At 39.1% G+C, this 22,452-nt stretch overlaps 2 protein-coding genes across 2 annotated transcripts; both read right to left on the bottom strand.

The window, feature by feature from the left end:
* Positions 1 to 4,807: 4,807 nt before the first annotated feature.
* elapor2a (endosome-lysosome associated apoptosis and autophagy regulator family member 2a) lies at positions 4,808 to 20,832 on the bottom strand. Its single transcript, XM_079466424.1, has 22 exons — positions 20,383 to 20,832; positions 18,259 to 18,379; positions 17,275 to 17,464; positions 16,752 to 16,899; positions 16,140 to 16,229; positions 15,908 to 16,013; positions 15,669 to 15,821; positions 15,451 to 15,539; positions 14,904 to 15,084; positions 14,688 to 14,816; positions 13,932 to 14,022; positions 12,544 to 12,646; positions 12,200 to 12,337; positions 11,443 to 11,706; positions 11,197 to 11,370; positions 10,939 to 11,122; positions 9,856 to 9,952; positions 9,608 to 9,709; positions 8,670 to 8,796; positions 8,396 to 8,574; positions 8,132 to 8,303; positions 4,808 to 5,856 (listed from the first exon to the last, which is right to left on the bottom strand). The coding sequence occupies exons 1-22, from the start codon at positions 20,539 to 20,541 to the stop codon at positions 5,794 to 5,796; spliced, it is 3,060 nt and encodes a 1,019-aa protein (XP_079322550.1). The 5' UTR covers positions 20,542 to 20,832; the 3' UTR covers positions 4,808 to 5,793.
* tmem243a (transmembrane protein 243, mitochondrial a) lies at positions 20,629 to 22,361 on the bottom strand. The gene is made up of 5 exons (XM_079466425.1): positions 22,221 to 22,361; positions 21,970 to 22,142; positions 21,791 to 21,841; positions 21,528 to 21,632; positions 20,629 to 21,395 (listed from the first exon to the last, which is right to left on the bottom strand). Exons 2-5 carry the CDS (start codon positions 22,111 to 22,113, stop codon positions 21,273 to 21,275), a joined length of 423 nt encoding a protein of 140 aa, XP_079322551.1. The 5' UTR covers positions 22,114 to 22,142; positions 22,221 to 22,361; the 3' UTR covers positions 20,629 to 21,272.
* Positions 22,362 to 22,452: the final 91 nt, after the last annotated feature.

The raw sequence follows: 22,452 nt of genomic DNA on the forward strand, positions 1-22,452 counted from the left end.
AAATGTCCTTGTATCGTATTTTCGAATTACACCGAATTGTTAGAATATAAAATGAGTTCTTAAAACTAAAAGAAAACGTGAAAAACAAATGTTCTATATTAATGTCACATGAAAATGTATTTACATGAAAGTCAACACTTTCAGTTGCAAACAAGAGGTTTTCAGATAGCCGTGAAGAGCGTCACCTCCGGCACCATTTTAGTGAAATGAGTCCCATTTCTGATGTGTGGAATGCTTTGTGATGCAGTGAATGTAAAATGTACTCCGTCGTTCGATGTCGGCTCGTTGTGCCTTATCATTTGTCCTGTAGTTTTAATACGAGAGGTTCCTCAGAGCCCTTGAGGGGCCTGAGCCATTTTTAAAGATGTCTTTTTTTACATTTCAGAAGTTTTATACATTTCTGTTTGTTTGTGTTGGATCGTGTGGACGAAAGGATGACGTTTATGGGGAGCTAGTGTTAAGTGTGTTTGTTTTTAGCTCGGGGTCCGGGGGTATTGTGTAGAATACCACGTTACCGTCTAACTGTATCATGGCCGTGTGTGATCACCAATTCCTGGCCTGTCATAGAGACATAGTAAACAAACATGTAACAGTAACCTAGAAATGCTAAAACCATCAACATCCATAATTCATCCGCTCGGCAGTCACTTGCGTGTCATTGAACAGCACCGGGAGGTGCACGAGGGAACAGCATAAACAAATAATGGTGAGGGGGGAAATAATAGCCGATCAAGGACAGATTTAGTCTTCCAATGGGATCAGGATGACTTGCTTAAGGCAAAAAACACAACGTACACACACACATTTCATTAGTTCTGTCTATAAGACACAGTCCTGCTATTAACATAGAATCACATAATGGCAAAACCATAAATGGGTTTTATGGCTTTTGCATGAACGTTATCTCCAACCATGCAGCTTACAGAAGAGACTTATTTTTACTTCGTGGACAGAATAAAAAACCCTTAAAGGGATAGTTCAGTTCGGTCATTTGTTCACCCTTAAGCTGTTAAAAACCTTCTTTGTTCTGTTGAACACAAAAATATATTTTGAAGAATGTGGGAAACCAAATAGTTCTGGGGCACCACTGACTACTATATGAGTTTGTGGTACTCTACTAACGTTCTTCCAAATATATTTGGGTTTAATGACATTTATACAGGTTTGGAACAACTCGAGAGTGAGTAAATGAGGACAGAATTTTCCTCTTTGGGTGAACTATCCCTTTAAATTAAAGAAGGGACCAGAGCCATAACAAGAGACCAGAAGCATTAGGGACTCTTTACTTCGGCCAGTAAACAATCACCTAGCAGTGCCCTACACTCCAAAAAATGCTGGATTGTTTCAATTCATGGTTGGGTAATATTCTGACTTTTTGCTTTAATTAACCTTGAAAGACGGTATGTCCATATTTGACCCAACCATGTGTTTAAACAACCCAAACTAGTTTATTTTTCACCCAACGGTTGGGTTGAACAGCATTTTGCATGTTTCTATAGTGTAGAAACAACACAGGTCACCTTAGCAATCCTATATCAACACCCCAGTGACCACAAACATCAGCATCTACCCCGGGACGCGCCCCTTGTGTTTAAAACCAAGACAGTAAATATGTATGCGAGTCTGTATCTGGTTATGTAAAGCAGTCTCCCGCCCCATAAAGCATCCAGCTGAACGCTCAGCAACCCTGCTCTTTTGTTACGAAGCTTACACAACACCCTCCCCAAATCCGCACGCAAGTTAAGTTGCTAGGGGACCTGGTTTTGGCATTAGCCTCTTAAGGAATGTTTTTGAGAGAAGTCAAAATGTAGCGGTTTCGTCTGAGTGGCTTACAGTCGGTTTAGGTGGGAGAGGAGACTGCAGTCTGCGCAGAAACCGAGAGAGAGAGAATCTCTCGTCCTTTGTAGGACTCACCCACTGCAGCAATTTCATTCGAGTCATAGTGTGGATAGAGGGCTTTACTGCAAAATCAGCCGACTGTGTCTGAAGCACGCTGCACGGGAACATGTAAAGCAAAGTTTTAGAGATTTCGTGGGATACATGTCACAGGCATAGTTTACGTTCACACCGCAGTTGTCAGTCCTGTTTGGGGATTCAAAAGCAGTTTTGATCTGAGAGCGACAACCACATTTTATAAATTAAGAGCACGTTTGGTTGATACAAATTGATCTGCCGTCATTTGGTAAAGAATATTACTGCTGTCCTACCAATCTCTGTGTTTCGTGATTTGAATTTTTACCCATAATTCATGATTATTGGACGCCCTTTATGTTGTCACAGAGTTTTGTAAATATTTAACCAATAAAAAGTATTAAAAAGTGCTTGTCAACTTTGACAACACAACATTAATCATTTTAAAAGTACAAACAATTTCAAACAAATTGAGACATCTGAGGTTTTGGAAGGACAGCGACGATATTAAACCTACACGAGAGCAGGTTTAATATCGAAGCTAAAAGCAATATCACATCAAATATTCAATAAACAAACAGGCAAGGGACAGTTTTATAAACTGCATACCTTAAAAATGATGCCAGTTCCTACATCACTGGTTACTGCGACTGATTTCAGTTTCGTGTCTATACAGATTTTCATTCCGCTTTGAGATGTGTGTACAATTTTGAAATCTCAAACGTTTTACTTTAAAGCCCCCCCGGTGTCCAAATTAATTTACCACATTTTTACAATATTCAATTAAACCCGATAAAATATTCTACAGCTCGGCATAGATTCATAAAAAAAAACTCAGAACCTTTTTTAGTTTAAATTTTGAAGCTTGTTTTGTATCATTTTAAGTCATCTTGAGCCCCCCGGTTGAGAAACACTTATTGACTCAATTCAAGGGTCAAACTTGTTAGTAAATACGGTTGTCAATGCCAAATGACTTTGTCATGACATTCGACGCCCTTTCCTGGACGCCCTTTCCTGGTCTGCCTCTTTGTTCATTTTGTGCATCAACAGTTTAAAATGACTTTAACTTGTATGTAAGGGTTCAAGGATCATCACAAAAAACTTTGTCCTTAAGGTACAAAATAAGTGCACATTACGAAGGCACTGAACTTTTTGGCTTGTACACAAAGCAATAGAACAGTACCCATGGTGCAGTGTGCAATAAAAAGGACATATGACATCATAATAAACAAAAACGTAACACTTCATCGTCTCTGTTTCTCTCATTTTCCGTCACCATCATCTGGGATATGGGGTTCATGATACACAAACCATTATCTCGGTTCAGACCCACTGACACAATGTACTCTTATCTCAAACGCAACTCCTGCGACGGATTCAGATGTCTTACAATGACAAGCCAAGTTAGCGTTAATTCGCTGTAATAAAGAAAAAGTTCCCAGGGTGCCGTCTCGACCTTCCAAATTATTCTGCTGACGTCCAGTAGGCTGGCATCCGGGGACGAAGCGGAGATTATGAGCGGGGAAAATGAAATGCAATTTTTCGGCCAGAATAAAACATGGAAAGTGCTGCATCCTTTGAAAAGCTTTCCTTTTATCAGCCACATGGCTTCCTCCGAAGAGAGGAAAGGTGAGCGAGAGAGGCATGAAAGAAAGCTTGAGGAAGGTTGGCAGTAAAGCGAAGGCTGAGAGAGAGAGATAGTGAGGGAGTTTTTGTGGCGAATTGTGCAAATCGCACTTTCCTCGTCCTCTGTGGAATTGTAATGGCTGTAGAGTCAAAGCTTTTACGGGAGATATCAGCACCGCTCCAGTTTTCCAGGTTAGACACGACCTCCTCCTCCTCAAACCACATTATCTCGAAAGCCATGAGAGGAGGTACAGGAATGAGTGATGGGGAAAATCAAGAGAGAAAGATGAAGAAGTGAAGATGTGACATACAGAGAGAAAAGACAGAGAATTGAGCTAATGAAGACAGCTTCGGGGAAAACAATGGTTTCAATCCCCTTTCAAATGTTTTAAAAAGAAAAGTTCAACGAAAAATGAAACTTTGTTCTTAACATTTTTTAATCAATGTGTGAAGACTCATTATGCAGCTTATTTTTATTTTTATAAACGACGACAGTTTAGCATCCATCAAAACCACCAGTTTTATTTTTTCATATAAATATTACATATACAGTTGAAAGATATTGATTTACCATTTTGATTTGGTTATAGACGGTTTCATCAGGCACACATGCCAGGTCCAAATTAAACATCCGGTCTGTGTTTGATCATAATAACAATTGATTTAATATTTCATTTATATTAATAAATATAATTTACTTTATATTGTACATTATTTGTTTTAAATTAAATTAAAACTACTTAACAGTTCATTCTTTGTGGAGGTCTACCGGAAGTTAACTTCGGGCCACATAACACTTGTTTTGTTGGTTGTATTATGTTCAAACACTGGACCGGTGTTAAAAACTGAATTAACTGAGAAATTAACGACAGTACACGTTTCATTAGGCACGGCGGATGATCATCAAACCAGCCACGGATATACATAAACATAAGTTTATACATAACTACAAACTATGTTTAGTTTTTAAACACGTGCAAAAACTCTCAAAGATTGAGAACGTGGGACTACGAACTTGATTGAGAGTGCGGGGTGACTGATTCGATTACGATATTCGCGAAGCTTTATGGAAGTGGGCAGACACTGCTTAGATCCATTTACGCGATTCCTGTTTCCATGGTAACAGCGACTTCTCGTTGATGGATCTCACGAAGACCGGGGATGTGAAATGTGGGAAACGATCCAAAAACGAAATCATCGCCAGAATGGTGGTTCACAACATTATTCGGAATTCAAGATCTAGCGAAATGAGATATCAACAAGACGTTTTCAAACATATGAGTGCGCAAACAATCCTTTATTATACATTGTATCAAAATCATATTAAAACTAAAAGTTTCGGGACACACATCTGATCACGTTTCAGTTACAAACACAAAATGAATGATGTGCACAATTTTGTCTAAAAAATAATAATGGGTTTGACCTCAAACGGAATGAATGTGAGCGTCTTCTCTCACAAGACCGCATGTCACAGGTCTTCAAATTTGATGAACGAACCCCCTGTCTCCCCCCGATCCAATCACTTCATTAAGTTTCTTAATTAGGTAACAAATCCAGCAAATGTTTCATTACTTTCAAGTGCAGCTGCTGTTCTGGATGAATTTCGTTCTCTCTAATCTCCCGTGTGTTTGATTTGATATTGTTCCCTAATCACAATGACACAGACGTGTGTCACAAATCATAAAAATAGCTCTCGTGGAACGCCTTCTGCCTCTCCGTAATCTCTTTATTCACAGGTTTCATTCGTTTCAAATGTCGTACTCCATTTGAAATGTCACCGTCCTGCAATGACCACGGTTACTTGAGCCAAACAAAGAAAAACTAAAAAAAGTGTATTCCAGCTGCGCTTAACTTCGCGCAGGGCTTTCTCGCGCTGTTTACGGGATTGCAAGCATCTGCCGGTAAAGCTTGCTGTCTGGTTGTATTTGTGCGTTTCCCGTGACCCTCGGCTATATTTGCTCTGACAAGAAGGAATCCTGTTAAGTTGTGGTTGTCGTTGCAAAAAGCTTACGGAGAAACACAGGTGCTGGAGAGGGAGGGAATGTTCATGCATTTACAACAAAAACGCACACATACAAGAAACGACAAAATAAACCAACTGTGAAGAGAAACACACATGGTGATGTACAGAAAAGTCAGACGTAAATATTTACGGAGCGTTTCCCCAGTTTCTCAGGGCGGGTTTCACACCATAACTTCACGGGGATGTCTTTAAGGCCACTGTACGCGATATCGTCCTGTTTTCCTCTTCCTCTATCCCCACACAGACTTCTCTGTATGGGAGAGTCGGACAGCTTCTCCGCTCTTCTTGTTGCCCTAGAAACAGGAACACGGATTTGAAAATGCAGCTGAAACGGGAACAAATCATTGAACGCCGGTGCGACAAATGTACACAAACAGAGCCCTGAATCGCTCCTCGTCGAGGTCAGCTCTCTTTGAAAAGCCTGCCCCCGAAGGCCAAGGACTGTCCACGGACACCGTGCGTTGCCAAGGCAACCGGCGTGCAACTCAAACAGGGGGTTGCGGTAAACCGGGTCCCTTAAACAGAAAGACAAATGACCTGCTATAGAGTTTGTGCTATTCACAAATAAACTGAGCTATCAGAACCCGAGAGAAATGTTGGTCTAAACAAAGATATGACAGAAAGCATCAGAACAGTTACTGTAGCATTTTAATAAACAATTATGTGTCATCTTTATTCCTTTGAAGGGATCTTTTATTATTTACTCAACCCCATGTCATTCCAAACCTATACGTCTTTCTTCTGGAGAACACAAAAGAAGATATTTGGTAGAATGTTGGTAACCAAAACAACCAAGACGTTTCTCAAAATATCTTCTTTTGTGTTCCCCTGAAGAGTCATATATACAGATTTTGAACAACTTGAGGGTGAATAAACAATGACAGAATTTCTGGGTGAATCGTCCCATTTAGACAGCACCGCTTTTTGATTTACACATTTAGCAGACAAGGCAATCCCAGAATGCACTTCCACAGTCGACATCCCTGATAACACACAACAGAACTGATTAAGCATACTGCGGGAGATCCGAGCGCGTTCCCACGGGAGGTCGTACAGCATCTCTTTGGAGGGAAATTTTAAGTGACAGTGGAAGTTTTGCTTGAAGAAAACTACTTTCAAACTCTTATAATTGGCTGCGTACGCAGCGTGAAAGACCCCACCTGCCTATACAGTCTCATTTTACAGATGTTTCTGGAAGCCTCTCAGCAGCTCCTTCAACTGCCCCCGGTTAAACCACAAGATATACACACACGCACTTACAAAGACTCGCACAGCGAGCTTCTGACTCAAGTCGCTCTGAGCGAGGGTGAGACAGAGACGGAAGGGGTCGAATCGAGGTCATTTCACTAATATAGACAATGCAGACGGTGGAAGTTATTGTTCAGGACTTTGGCACTTCCATGAATGACCAGTAGAGGGCACAAAAATAAACACTGGCAAGTTATCTTATGAGGCATAGGTGCAAAATTTCAAAAGCCAAGGGAACTTCATTAAACATACAGCCAAGGTAAAAATTAAGAGACCATTTCGAAATTATTTTCAGTTCTTCCTGAATTTACAGTTTATAGATATGCGTTTAGTCAAGTCAGCTTTATTTATATAGCGCTTTTTACAGTTTTCATTGTTACAAAGTAGCTGTACAAGAAAACAAATAAAAATATTGTTTCTATTTGCATTTATTCATAGAAAAAGAAACGGGTCAAAATGACACTGTATTTGTTCAGGCCTCAAATATTGCAAAGAAGTTCAGATTCACTTTTAAGCAATACAGTATTTGTACAAAAAAAGATGCGATAAACTTGATTTGTCACAGATTTCATGTCTCATGTGTCTTGTCATGCTGTCAGTCTTTCTCATTGCTGTTGGAAGACTTTGTCATTCCTGAGGTTTGATTTTGTTGAAATTCGACAGACACTGTACTTTACGCTGTATATATAAACACAACTGTTCAAAAGTTACTCACTCTTTATTGTTATTCTAAATGTGGAAACATTTTCACCGACTCATTTGATATTTCATTGTTGTAATGTAACTACATGAATTCTATTATTCAAAACTCTTTAAATCTGTAATATTTTAGCACCTTCAAACCACAGTAGGCACCCATTTGGCAAGAAAGTACTCCAGGTATCTAATGGACCACCATCCTGGGCCTCATCATGAGATGCTTTTTAAACGGTATTGTTCTTCTATTCTGGGATCTTATTGGCTACTTTTTATTTATTATTCAGTCTAACTTACCAATTTAAAAAAATATATATATACAATTTTTGTTTCATGATAAAATAATATTTCTCATTATTATTGAATACTTTTACTAAAGGAATTTCAAACATACGCATACAGTTCAAATGGGTTTAAATGTCATAAGAAATCAGCCAAAAGACTGTAAACTTTTGAATAGCAGTGCATAATATACTTTCCCATGAAACAACTTTGTGAGGTTTAGTAGTTGGAAAAAAGACGCATGTATAGAAAGACCGTCTAACACCAATTCTGGCAAAACAGCTGGAAGATTTTCATATTTTAACAACAACATCTAAAACTCTATGCTGTGCTTTGACTCACCTTGGTAGCAATGGCCTTCAGTTTGTCCAGAAGAGTTAATCTGTTTGCAAAAACCAGGTCCTCTTCCTCATTCTCCTCTCCCTCTCCCTCCATGATGGCACAGCTGTCTGCCGCTGGTATCTCGCACTCCTTATTGGCTGACATCACCAGCTTCGAATATTTATACTTCAGCCTATCAGAACCCATAAACATGACGCTTGTTGCTAACATTTACAAGAGCGATGATTATCTATTTGAGATTTGAGATCAACAAATATCTCATACTTCTTGTTCTTCTTCCAGAAGTAGCAGGTCAGGGAGACTAGCAGAACGGCACATGAAGCTCCAATTCCAGCTCCAACCTTCAGCCAAAAGTCTATTGATTCACATGGAGATGTTTTCTTCCGGGGTAAAGCCAGTCCTCCAGTACACAGGCGAGGTTCAGTCCACACATATACAGTGTCCTTAGAATGAAAACTATTTTACAAAGACTGTTTTTAAGAAACACGGCCTAATAAGACTCCAGGAGAACATCAGTAGCACTAATGATGTGAAGTACCTGAACTCCTGCCTTGCAGGCTCCTTCTATGGTGTGATAATCTGCACCGGTGCAGCGTGGACATGCACTGGAGCTCTGCCACAGGAAGTAGAATGTGCAGCCGTCACACGTCCCCGCTGGACATTCACTGAGGAAGAACAGGGCACGTTAGTCCTACACGTAATCACAGAAATGTGTACTAACACAGAGTTAAGCTTATATAAAGCAACTTTAAGTGATGAAAACAGAGTGTTTTAGGTTTTGTGTGGATTTGCATGCATTGATTGCATTATTTTTTCAAATAAGAGAGTTGAAAACAAATACAATTATTTTAAATGGCACCCACATACCTTTCCTATTTCTTTTAGAATAATTTTGCATATACATAGACAGTTTCAGATGCACGACTGTGGCCCGAAGTTTTCTGGGTTCTGTGCTTGTTGGTTGGTCTGGCTAGAGGCTAATAATATAACTATTTACATTTAATTTATATGAATATTTTATCGTATAATTATCGTATTAAATAAACAATCGTTACATTTTATTGTATATAGATTCATTATTTTCTTAATGGGTTGTGTAACTTTGTCGCATTTAAGATTGGCCAGCGGTTCTTCTGGTTACCCAAAATGAAACTGGCTAAACATACTTTTAACTTGCTAGCCAATGTAATTTACTTATTAGCTTGTTATCATAAATTATTTAAAGGGACCCTATTCTTTGCGGATGTGTACCGAAAGTTAAGTTTGGGTCACAAAAGCGTGCATGGGCGGTAAAGTTTGTTTAAGTTGTTGCTTTAAAATCGTCAACGTAAATGTTTTCGTTAAACGTGATGCATTTTTTAGGAGTCATTTGTACGGTAGGGAAAATTTTTCATAAATGGAAAATGGAATGAAGTGTATGAAAAATAAATGAAAAGATATTCAAGCATTAAACGACAGTGTGCTTTGTTTGTATACCTCGGCACGGATATCTCCCCTTTTGCTGTTTTCTCCGGATTACAGCGCAGTGAAACCACTGCATTTCTGCCTCTCGGACATGAGGTCGTGACCTGTGTGGAACTACACAAATAAAAGACACCATTAAACACATAAGCGAAGACAAACAGCACATCCTATTATGAAACCCGTAAAACTTAAGCCCCAGATTGCCGTGAGAGAGGCCACGAGAGGCACTTTGGGTTTGATGACAATCTTTCTGCCAGTACCGGTAGAAGAAGTGCACATCTGAGATTTTCCTGGACGGAGATGGGAAAAGTTCCGGTCTGGCGGTTATTCCGTTGAGTGATTTCTTCACTGTGGCTCCTGTGGCACAAACACGCACAAACCGCTTGGGTTAGAGGACACGCGTGTGACCGCACCGAGAGCTTTGAGCGGGTGGGTCGATCTGTGATTTCAAATAATAAATCATACGCTGTATATGTCAAACAAAAACACTGGTTATTAGAATATGGTTATGCATCCTTGATGTTGCATTATTGTAAGACAATGAAAATCAAATGTAAATAGAAGCCTCTTTATTTGAACGAACTTCGAAATATGATGATGTTTTAATGAAAACAATTATTTTAAATATCAGAACAATATAGAATATCTAAGGTTATGTAAATACAGCATTCCATCTCAGTTCATTTCCGCAGTTAATGTTAACAATTTCAAATCAGACTTTTCTGAAATTCACCTCCCAGTTTATTTACATTTATACATATAGCAGACACTTTTATTCGAAGCGACGGTGGAAATAAACATTTTGCCTCAAGACAATATTACATTAATAAGTAAGAAATGTATACAAGCTGAAATAGAAGAACATAAGAGATTATTTTAACAGCGTTAAACCAAGTAAATGATTTTTCAGCATAAGTGTATACAGAAAAGGGGTGTCTGTATATTTACCTCTTTAAAACAATAGTGCATTTAAATATTTAAGACTTAATGAAAACAGTGCCCAGCGGTCTTCATTAACATCAGTAATACTGCTATTTTGTCTTCCTCATGGGTGATATTTTATATTTACTGTATTAAGCTTAGATTCCATTTAAATTCCGCTAATACACTTCAATTCCTTAAAAGTCCCATCTGGGTTTGGTTTGTAATTAAATGAGCCATTAAGAACACAATTATATACTCAGAAAAGAGAGTCTGAGAAACACTGTATTTATCTCAAGTTGAAACATTAGCGGCGTTTCCAAGAATTCATTCGAATGAATAAAGGCATGATCGCACATTTCTATATCACAGTCAGACCGCAATCTGCAACGTTCCTTCAGATATAAAGGGATCTCTCTTACCCTGAAATGTGTCCGCAAGGCTAATGGACTGAGACGAAAGGGCTGTTCTTAAGCCCCGGGCATCAGAAGGTATAATTGTTGATTGACAGATGAAGGCCTGCACTGAACTACCCAGCTGACCACCTTCAGAATCGTCATCGGGCAGGTCTGTAACATTATCTCTGCAAATCGCTGACTTGTGACCCTTAAAAATGCAGAACAAATATGTTTTTATATCAGCAATGTGCTTCCTTTTTGTTTCAGGTGTGTGTGTAGTACCTTCGCTCCACACAGGCCGACGTTAAAGAGATGATAATACTTTGTGCCTTTGGCAGTGAAGCTCGGTCCGTTCATAATGGACCCCGCGGAGACCAGATCACTGTAGTCAAACTTAAACGTCCGATTCCGCTCCGTGTGTGTGAACAAACAGTCGCTAAAACACACGCTGTGCTCCTGTCATTCAAAATGAGACTTGTTATAAACTCAATTGTTATTACACAACTGTATTGTATATAAGGTCAATACCTTGTTGCTTTTGCTGCCCGGCCCACACGGTTGGCAAGCGTCTTTGCCATAGATGTGATGCCCAGACAGGACGGTGTTTGGAGGGCACTCCAGACACTGGTTGGTCTCTTTATCGATGTAATGGCCAGCTGGGCATGGCACACAGGAAGAGCCGGGCTGCTGTGACCTCAGGGCACATGCCCTGCACGCCGATGCCACCCCGTCTATGGCATTGGTCACCGATATGGAGTAAATCTTCACCATGTCATTCGCATACTGACGTACCTAATGGACGAAGAAAGAGAAATGATGAACTCCTTAAAGAAAGTATTATCAAATGTAAATCTTATGTTGTTTTGCTATACTGTTGCTAAGGTGTGCTAAGTGTTGTTTTTTTTTTTGCTATGTGGTTTCCACTAAAAGACATTAATATGGTTTTAGAAATATTTGAAAGGTTGATTTCCAAAAACAGTTTTTATTGGGCTTTATTGTGTTAGTTAACTGTATTTCTTAAAGTTATTATTCTCAATCAAAACAACCCAACAGCAGATTAATATTACTTGGAATTCATAATAAAAAGAACATGATTTTCAAAAATGTGGATGTTGTGCAACAGCTTGTATGTTGGACGGTTTAAGCCAAACAACAGCTGATCAGGCTTGGAGACGCTTTTATGCGATTTTATTTATAACACATTTTATTCAGCAGATCAAATTGTGCATTTGAAAGCATTTTAAACATACTTTCCATCCATGCGTGTGTGTGTTTGTGTACTGACATCATTAGCTTGGCTCGTCCGCTGGAAAGCCCAGGTGAAGGTGATGCTTGAGTTTTCAGTCATGATGTGCAAGTAGCTTTGTTTCGTTGCACTCCCTTCCCACGATTCAACGACATTTGTGCTCCGTCTGTTCACATCCTGCAACATCAACAAAACCAACAGCACTTCACGTTAAGACTCGAATATCCGCCCACGCCGAGACACAAATAACTGCCCGCTTTCTGTCAATCACAGTTGTTGGACAACACGCAGAGAAATCTGTAATAGCAACCACCAACACACAGAACATTGCGTGACACACATACGGTGCGTAAACACGCTCGCACAGATGCCATTCAACTCACCATCATGAAGAAAAACTCGCAGTCTGCCGAGCAGGTGCTTTCAAACTCAAAACTGATGCGGCCGTACTCGCTGCCAGACGTCCCTTGTGCTGACATGGGCAATCTGATGCAACAGACCATACAGATGTATTAAAGACTTCGAGCACAGGTTTCTTACGTAATACGGTAAACTTAAAGGTGCTGTGCAGCCAAAAATGTTAATCATTGTTAAGTGAACTGTTCCTTTAAATATACCGTGGGGACTTACATTTTGCTAACATTATAAAGCACGGCCTCACATGCATTATTGCTTTTATAAAACAAACACTACTAAACATTTGTATGCTAATGTTGTCCAAAGGCGTAGTTCACCCAAAAATTAAAATTCTTTCAATATTTACTGCCCCGTGTCATTTCAAACCTGTATGACTTTCTTTAATTTGGAGAACTCAAAAGATATTCTGAAGAACGATGGTAACCAAACAACACCAGACCCCATTGACTTCCATTGTATGAACACAAAATCACTGAGACATCTCAGAATATGTGACCCTGGAAAACAAAACCAGTCTTATGGGTCAATTTTTCGAAATTTAGATTTATATATCAACTGAAAGCTGAATAGTTAAGCTTTTTATTGATATATGGGTTGTTAAGATGGGACAATATCTGGTGGAGATACAAGAGTGTAAAACTCTGGAAGTAAAGGGAGCAAAAAATCTAAATATTGAGAAAATCGCATTTGAAGTTGTTAATCCGAGGGCACTGTAGCAGGCCACCCACTCACAAAAATAAAGTTTTTATATATTTGGGGTTGAAAATTTACGAAATATCTTTATGGAACATGATCTTTACTTAATATCCTAATGAAAAATCTATAATTTTGACCCACACAATGTATTTTTGGCTTTTACTAAAAATGTTCCCGTGCTACTTAAGTCTGGTTTTGTGATCCAGGGCCACATATATTCTTATGCGTTTCACAGAAGAAACAGTTACATACAGGTTTCAAATAACATGAGCGTGAATAAATGAAAAATATTTTTGTAAACTATTACTTTAAAGGCTTTTTTACTGCACCTCTATTGGGATAGCATTGCACAAACGTGTCTGTTACATGCATAAATGTATTCTGCATCCCTTGACCATGACTATGAGCACTTACGACACAGAACTATATGTTTTCCAAACAAGGATAAGAATAAAAACTTGTTATTAAGAATAGGTTCAATCATAATGTGTTCTCTCGACGTGAACTGCACCAAAGGAGTGAGAGTCCAGCACGTCATGTTTAAACTATCCGTTGACGGCACAAAGCTTTATTATAACAGTCAATGAACACAATGTTCTGTGGGCGGCACTTGAATATCAGCGTGCTCATGAGAAGGCGGGCAAGAGCTAATACTCACTTGAATCCAGGCACTCTGAGGGTTAAGATGAGATAATCGTTATCTAAACGTCCTGTTCCAGAATGAATGTGGTCGCCTGCTACGTCCCAACCTGACAGATACACACACACGGAAGTGAAATAAAGCTTTTGTGCACAAATCTTAAAGGGATAGTTCACCTAAAAATTTAAAATGTGTCAAATGTTTGTTCTGTTGAACACAAAAGAAGACATTTTGAAGAATGAAGGACAGCAAACAGTTCTGGGGCACTTTTGACTATTGTGTTTTTCCTACTATGTGAGTCAATGGGTGAAGAGATCTGTTTGGATACTGACATTCTTCCAAATATATTTCTCCCTGTTCATCAGAACAAAGACGTTTATACAGATTTTGAGGGTGTGTAAATGATGACAGAATTGTCTTTTTTGAGTGAACTATCCCTTTTTAACACATCTAACATCACATAACAACAGCGAGAAAAAAAAAATCATAATGTAACTCAACAGAAACTAATATAAGATTTATAATATTAGTTTCAGATAAATGCTTATTCATATTTAGAATGGGTGTCCCCTACACGCGGATGATCATTCTTGGGAGTATGTGGCATCTAAGATCACAAACCTCTGCCCTTAAAGCCCTTCTTCCAAATGAAGTGAGCAAAATATCTCCGTCGTTCACAGAGCAGAACAGAAGCACAACAGCGGCATCTACTTACGGAAACAGGCATCGCACCCGTATTCTCTAACGCCGCGCTATCCTTATGTAATCTCTCACCATTCAAGCCATCACATTTGCTGTTGGCCACGTTGAAACAGGATGTCTTCATGTTGGCAGGCAGCACGTTCCACCACTTATATTCATAGCCGAGCACAGGCTCTGTGCCAGCCGGGCAAGGCTGGCATGCTGCGGATGCCACACAATCCATGTATTGTTTAAAATCATATTCATGCTTATAAAATTGAAGTCAAAAAATGCAATTTTAGAATCGACCTTTAACCCCATCAGAATAGGTCCCAGGTAGGCAGGGAGAACAGGTGGCTGTGTCGTTGTTATAGAAACCAGGATTACAGGGAGGACATGGCTCCAGTTGACCAGAAGGTGGCAGTGCTACTGCACCCGGAGCCTCTTCCAAACAAATCCGAGGCTCTATCCATTTATATATGACCTGAGTCTGAGAGAGAGCGAGAGACAAATCTTATTTTATTTGTTCAGATCATTTTCATGTAGTAAAGGTATGTGGTAGATTTACCTTATCTATCCTTTTAAAACAAGTGCAACAGTATCTTTTGAAACATTTTTGTCCACAAGAAGACATTATTATTCTGCAAGTACTGGAATGTGGATTTGGCATGGATGTAGTTTCAACCAGGTTTAAATATGATCAAAAATGTAATGTGTTTTGAGATGTCATTTCTGATATTTATTTTTTTGTGTAAAATGAACGTGGTTGAAAGAGCCCAACGGAGGTGGCTAGTTTCTCTAACCCCAGCATGTCATAACTTGATTCGGTCATTTTTCACATTTTCATAAAATGTACCTTGCTCTCCTCATCGCAGGTGCTGTAGGTCTGGATGTAGTCCTTTTCTGAGCATGGAGGTCTGCTTCTGCACATCGAAGAACCTTCAGCTGTTACGAGACAGGAGAGAGAGACACATCGCACGTGAAATATTATACGAAAAATATCACCATAACTTACAAAATGATCGAAGGGAAAATTATTTAAAAAATGTCACAAGAAAATGAATATCTGCTCACAGGCGTAGTGTGTTTTGATATTGCATGGAGTACAGGAGCTGGCCCCTCTTCCGGAGTAGGTGTCCCGGGGACAGGGCTCACAGGAGGAGGAGCCCGGGCTCCGGCTGAAAGTGCCAGGCTTACAAGGAAAACACTCGGATGTGTACGCAACACCTGGGGAACAATTGAGAGAAAGGTCTGTGTAGTCTCTCAATGACAAGAAGTGATTTCCAAAAAAGGAACTGGTAAAACGTTGTCACCTTCAAGCCTGATGTCTTTCAGAAGCACAGGTTTGACTGCTTTAGCCCCGAGTGTGACTCTTGTAGTCCTCCAGTAAAGGATATTAGTGCCAGAATTCAAACTGACCTGATCATTAGACAATCGGACATTATTTCTACACTTTAGATGTGTTGTGCCACAACCGGAAATGAGTAAATATTTACATTATTTTAATGAGAATGTGAACATTTTTGAATGTGCGTGTTTACTTACAGTATGTGTTCCCCACTCTCCGTGACTGGTCAATTTGATCCATTTTTTATTTTTATCCTGATCCATCTCTTGACACTGGTCGTTCTGAATCTGTCCCATATTACATTAAAGCACAAAACAAATACAAATAATTTTAATGCTTTCAATGCAGCATTGCATATCTACTTTGAAGTCACCGTGACACGGAAGTTGCGAATGTTTTTACTTCCGTATTTCCGGGTGAAAAAAGATTTCTAATTAGAAAAAGGGGCGTGGCTTTCGCTATCTATGCGATTTGATTGGATGTATAAAACAGCCGTTGCATTTTGAGACAGAACTGGCAGTAGACTGACAGTTGAAGGGAGGAGATAACGGATGCTCCGCCCAAGCCGTCTAACATACGTCATTTAAGATGGATAGTCATTACAGGAAAGAAGTGCATTTTCAGATTTTAACTAAAGATTATGAGAGCACACGATTCTTAAAAAGAGAATGGCCCACATTGATAAATTATTTACAATAAACGCTGCAATATTTAACGAAAAATAGGAATTGTTATTTTTTATTTCATTTTTTATCTTTAAATGTATTTTAAACATCACGCACTGAATGATCTGCTCATTGCAAACTCACAAAGAACTCAAAGAAGATGCTGTTGTCCACATACTGGTAGTGGAATGTCACAGATCCGGGTTTCTTTAAATGCACAGTGTAGATCAGAGACACGGTACACTCATCCCTGTGAGACTCTAGATACGAGCCCTGTGCGAGCCACTTTGTGCTGTAAACACAAACACAACAAACAGCAGACATCCTTGCAACTTCCGCTTTAAGATGCATAACTGGATAGAAAGAATCATACTCTCATATAAAGTTTCTTAAAAGGGTCATTTAAATGCACTGTAATATATAAAGTGATGTTTATTATTATCAGCTTAATACTTATTGTTTTATGTTACTGAATATGTGTGTGGTCCTGGTAAACGTTTCCTTCTGGGGACATTTTTAACTACTTGTTTGTTATGGTCACAATGCAAAACATTTCTGTGAGGGGTGGGTTTAAGGTTAGGGGATAGAATATATTGTACGTTTATGTCCCTCAACTCATTTTGATACACGTGGTGACCTCTGACCGCACCCCCGTGATGTCACTCACCTGCTGCAGGTGGATGCATTTTGTCCACTAGGCGAGTTATCAGGGTTTATCGCTAAGGTGCTGAACCCAGGGGGGATTTCGTCCCACTCGTCGAAGCATAGGCCACTGCCCAGAGAGTAAGTGCCAGCTGCACACTGTGTGCACTCCTGAGCAGACATTTCTAGAAACTCCCCGGCCACACATGAGAACGCTGATGAGGGAGGGGCATGAGGAGAAACAGAGGTCAGACCGAAGAATCGGAATTAATGAAACGTTAGATGTGTCAAACAGTTTGTAATAGATATTTATTATTGTTGTTATATAGCTGGATCGTAAAAAGTTAAAAGGTTGATTCTTTCTTAGATGAAGCTTACCAAAGTTTTTTTGCTATATCACTCTTTATTTTTGTTTATAATTTCAGAAATGTGCAATAACTGCTGTATTATTACTTTGTTTTTAGAAACTCTATCCATTTTAGTTTTAATTAAAAATTAAATCAGGAGGAAACTAATAACGAATTCCAGAATTAAATAGCAATCCTATTTGTCTCTTGTTGTGTTTTTTTAACACCAGTCAGAAGTAGCGCTCCTGATTTGGATGTATACAGAGATACAGTATACAATGATAATAAGGGCTTCCCATTCAATTCAATCATTAGGTAATAAAAATATGGGTGATGTTTGATTTAATGTCAGCTAAAATTGCAGTCTTTGGTTCATATACAAAACATTGCATATGAGCACACATACAAGGGCAGAGGACTTTGGGGAAGAGATTTAAAGAATTCATTCATGGGGCCTATAATCATTTTCTTCCAGAGGAAATTCCTCTGTGCTGATAAGTGGTGACCAATGTTTTTGACCATGTTTTTAAAAAAAGAACTTGAAAATCCTTTTGGAGACACAATGAGGCAGTCACATTTATGCACAGCCACACAAACACCCACAAATACTGAGAGAAAGAAAAGAAAAATATATTATTTACACACACACTATGTGAACCTACTGCAGTCTGTGCCCTGGACAGGGTCTGGTAATCCTGTACACTGTTTGGGGTTTAGAGGAATGGCCACTCTCCATCTGGATCCGGTGCTATCACATTCTGTGTACTGATAGTAATAGTCCCCCTGCAAAAAACATCACGGTCTAAAATTAAGAGAGACCATATGGGTGCTTGTGTTGTGGGTGTGCATGTGTGAAGTTTGAGTACAACACAGCAAATGACATGGATGTTTAATAATTCCATACATTGCATTAAATGTTGACGTTTGTGTTTATTCCACTGTTGCACCAGCAGAAAGGAGTATGAATTTCACTGCAAGACACTATCTTCAATAATCAACAAAGCATCGGATAGTCTCAGAGAGTGAGAATATTGACCGTCATCATGAAGTCAGGTCCACTTATTTTGGTGTAGGATTACCCACTTAGACAGATAGAGATCAATATAAAACACTGTCCCCCTCTGAATTGAGTTTATGTGCCAATGAAGAGGCAAATGTGTTCTGTCCAATATGCATCAGACAGACAGTTAACAGACCGTGGATGTCCAAAGCTGAGACAAAGCCGTGGGGGTCCTGTGCATTCATGCAGCAATGTATGAAAAAACTCTGACCAAAGAAATGAAGTTTAGTAAACAAAGCAGACTTGACAAAAACAACCCCTACGGTACAAAACACTAACACAACAATGATTCAGCCGTTACTCAATAACAGACTCTTGCTTTTGTGATCATGATGACTGGCCAAATGCCTTAGAAAACAATAGCCAAATAATTTGTAATAATGCTGTGGTGTGGTCCTTCGGCACTTATTGAGTGAGTGGGAAGGAAAGGCCGCCATCAGGAGGAAACTGATAACGAATCCCAGAATGCCCTGCGGGTCAACATACGGCAGGGCAGAGATTTGGCTCTCAAAACAGGGACTAGACTTCACGCTAATTCCCACACAAGTTACCGTAGAAAACACCAGCCTGTCGACTTGAGAACAGAACCAGGCTGATTTCTGTAACTTAAACAGTGCACTATACATTGATATGGTTGGGAAAGAATAAATAAAGTACCAAAATGCATATGAATCTAAATGTTAATTGAAATGAATTGTACATACATGTTTTACGTCAAGGGAACTGTACTAAACATATACATCTTTTTCATAATGCGTAAACCAACAAGTCAAATGTATCTCGACATATCGATCCTTTTCCACAAATAAGAGACTCTACAGAATTCAGTGTCAACCGTATCACAGAACACAGTACATAAGGATTTTAAATCAAAGTTGCCAAAAAGTAGATGTCTGTGTTTACATAATATTACGGAGAACACAAGAGGCCAGAGGTGTTGAGCTCTTGGGCAAAGCTGCTTCAGAGAGGATATTTTTAGCATCATATCATCAGGCTCCTGAGGTGGCCACGCAGTGCTGACATCTCCAGATAAAGTTTGACACTCTAATGGAAACTTATTAAAATAACATTCGAGATAAAAACACATCCAAGACAGATTGTAGTCGTCCAAAATATTGCACGGATTTAAATTTGAAGGGGATGTTTTAGAGTGGATGGATAACTATCCCAAAAGGCCATCTGACACCAATCAATATAATATTACAGGAAAACCATATCCGTTTCTATATCAATAAGAAAGCGGTTTAAAAACTCTTAGAATTTGATCAAATATAAAAACAGAAAGATTATAGTGCGAAACGCCGAGCTAATATTTAAAATTGTTAGTTCGCCAATAATATGCAATTGCAAAAGGCGCATCGTCAACAGCATCGAGACCACAAAGTCGCTTTTATATTGAAGTGAATCATTAAAAGCAAAGCATTCGTGAAATCTGTATTATTCTTCTACAAAAAGAAATTAAACAACGTCCTTTAATTTTCCTAATGAAGTTACCGATGCACCTGCCGTGGAAAACTGAGAACCCACGTGTCATTTTGTTACTTTAGTATCATTTTGTTACTTTAGTATCATTTTGTTACTTAAATTTTGTTACTTTAGTATCATAAAGTATAGAGACAAGAAACACCTATGCTAAGATGAGCACACACGCGCACACAGACAAACACAATAAGTGATTTGCGCAAATGAACGCACAAACTCTCAATGATGTCAAGTTGTCTCTCACCTCTTTACACTGACGGACACCCGCGGCGGACGCGTTCAGCAGTAATAGGCACCAAATCCACGAGCTGAAATTGGGCAGAAAATCCTTTCGGTGACAGACGAAGGCTTTCTTCACGCGCTCCATCTCCCGGTGAGCGGAATAACCGGACCGTCCCGTCATTACAGAGACGTCAAACACACAACGTCATCCGACGGAGCCGGTGGATATGACGTCAAAATCGTGTTACCCTCTCGTTAACCCGGGGTGACTTTTAAAGTTATGCTTCAAAGCTTACTAGCTTTAACATCATGAAGGGAGCCACGCTTATCAAAGTAGAACACAACAAGAAGAACGGACTAGATTGCGATGATAACGCGTTGTAATATTTTAATGTGTGTTGTCATATTGTGTTCACTAGTTTTGTAGTCCATTACGATCATACAAGGCTTCCCATTACATTCACTTGACATTATTCCGCAAGATATCAATTTGTCCTTTTAAAGCGCACCACTAGATGGCACTCGAGAGACTGAAAGGGTTCAATTTGACATTTAAATATCAAGTGCTCACTTATATATAGATTTTGATGTCAACCTTTAAATGATAGTTTATTGTACGTTCAGTGATTGACTGTGTTGCATTCAACAAATATTGTTCAATACATTATTCATTCAATTACATATATCGGTCATATAATCCTGTGAAATACTATTTTGATATGATTTTTTAAGGCAAAGATCAGAACTAATTGCCAAAATACATCCACATAAGGCATCATATATGCAAATTGTACTAATACAGAAGTATTTAATCACCTGTGAACATCTTGAACTCTTTTCGGCTATTCATCATTTTGCTAACTTTTGTGCTTATATCAGTGTGATCATTTTGTTGGATCAAAAAAAAGATGTTTATCTGCCAACATCGTGGAAGTACAGATTGGCACACAGACACAGAAGAAAAATGGAACCTATGGAATAGTAAATAAGACCACAGAACTTGGGATCCAGATCTCCTTGACCATACCAGAATATCTGAAAGAAAAATAAATATCAATTATATTAATAATTGACGTTTATTATTATGTTTCTGTCAAACTTCCACGAAAAAATGCAGATCTTAATAATAAATTAAATGAAATAATACATATAGCGTACAGCACTAACCAGCACAAATATAGAGGAACAGATCATGATGATGCAGAGCACAAAGAAGATGTTTAGTGATGTGGGTGGAGGTGCAGGAAAGACAAAAGAACTGATGACGGTGACCTGGAAAAGGAAAACAGAACACAGTATGAAATATCAGCAGAAAGTCTGATCAAAGCATGCATTACATATCTGCCAAGCAAACGTGGCATGACATAACATAAGATGACGTTTACTGTGTGTGTTGCCACTATAGCCTATAGTTAGTCAACAATACTTACTAGGACAAACACAGATGTGAGTCCACCAACAATGATGTTTACAATTTGGTCCTGAAAGAAGACCAAAGTTTGTGAGTATACTTGTCTGAGGAACACATAAAAAGCAAACTGCTCATTCCTCCTTTTTATCAAAATAATAGATTTATTTTAGATTTATAATAAAGCCGCTTTTCTGTTACCCGCCCTGAAGTCTCTTCAAACATCGGTCGGTTTTCCGTGCCATTGATTCGCGTGTGTAAATCAGCCATGTTGTTGCATCGAGAGGGTTTGTGCTCATGAGAAGCGGCTGATTTCTGAGTGTTGCCCCGGCCTTGTGCACTCATGATCAGCTCTCCTTTGAACCATCACGCCTCTGGCGCAGACAAGCGTGAAAGAACCAAATTATATCACACTGCATCAAACGGAACACAGTTAAACTTTGTTAACTTACGACGGTCACGAGAAAATACTGTGTCATGGTGTCTTTGAAAAAGTTTACAAGTCAAATTGCGCTTGGCAACATGTTGACACCTGTAACCTGTTAAAGGACCTATCGGGGCATTTTTGTGCTTTGAAATCATTTGGGGCGGTCTGATCTCGTGGTGTTGTGATGTCATAAGGCGATTGATCTGCGTAGCGACGCATGCGTTACCGAATGTAGCGCTTTGGTGTGCATTTACAAT

This window comes from Barbatula barbatula (assembly GCF_947034865.1).
Source record: "Barbatula barbatula genome assembly, chromosome: 10".
Classification (NCBI taxonomy): domain Eukaryota; kingdom Metazoa; phylum Chordata; class Actinopteri; order Cypriniformes; family Nemacheilidae; genus Barbatula; species Barbatula barbatula.

What these genes read in the sequence shown, in the direction of transcription:
- elapor2a (XM_079466424.1), bottom strand. Translation starts at nt 20,541, where the DNA reads ATGACGGGACGGTCCGGTTATTCCGCTCACCGGGAGATGGAGCGCGTG. An exon ending in TGTCCAGGGCACAGACTGCA is followed by an intron (nt 17,465 to 18,258) that starts GTAGGTTCACAT and finishes CTCCCTCATCAG; the next exon opens with CGTTCTCATGTGTGGCCGGG. An exon ending in TCGGCCTGTGTGGAGCGAAG is followed by an intron (nt 11,123 to 11,196) that starts GTACTACACACA and finishes TGCATTTTTAAG; the next exon opens with GGTCACAAGTCAGCGATTTG.
- tmem243a (XM_079466425.1), bottom strand. Translation starts at nt 22,113, where the DNA reads ATGAGTGCACAAGGCCGGGGCAACACTCAGAAATCAGCCGCTTCTCAT. An exon ending in TTGAAGAGACTTCAGGGCGG is followed by an intron (nt 21,842 to 21,969) that starts GTAACAGAAAAG and finishes GTCTTCTTTCAG; the next exon opens with GACCAAATTGTAAACATCAT. An exon ending in TCACATCTGTGTTTGTCCTA is followed by an intron (nt 21,633 to 21,790) that starts GTAAGTATTGTT and finishes TTCCTTTTCCAG; the next exon opens with GTCACCGTCATCAGTTCTTT.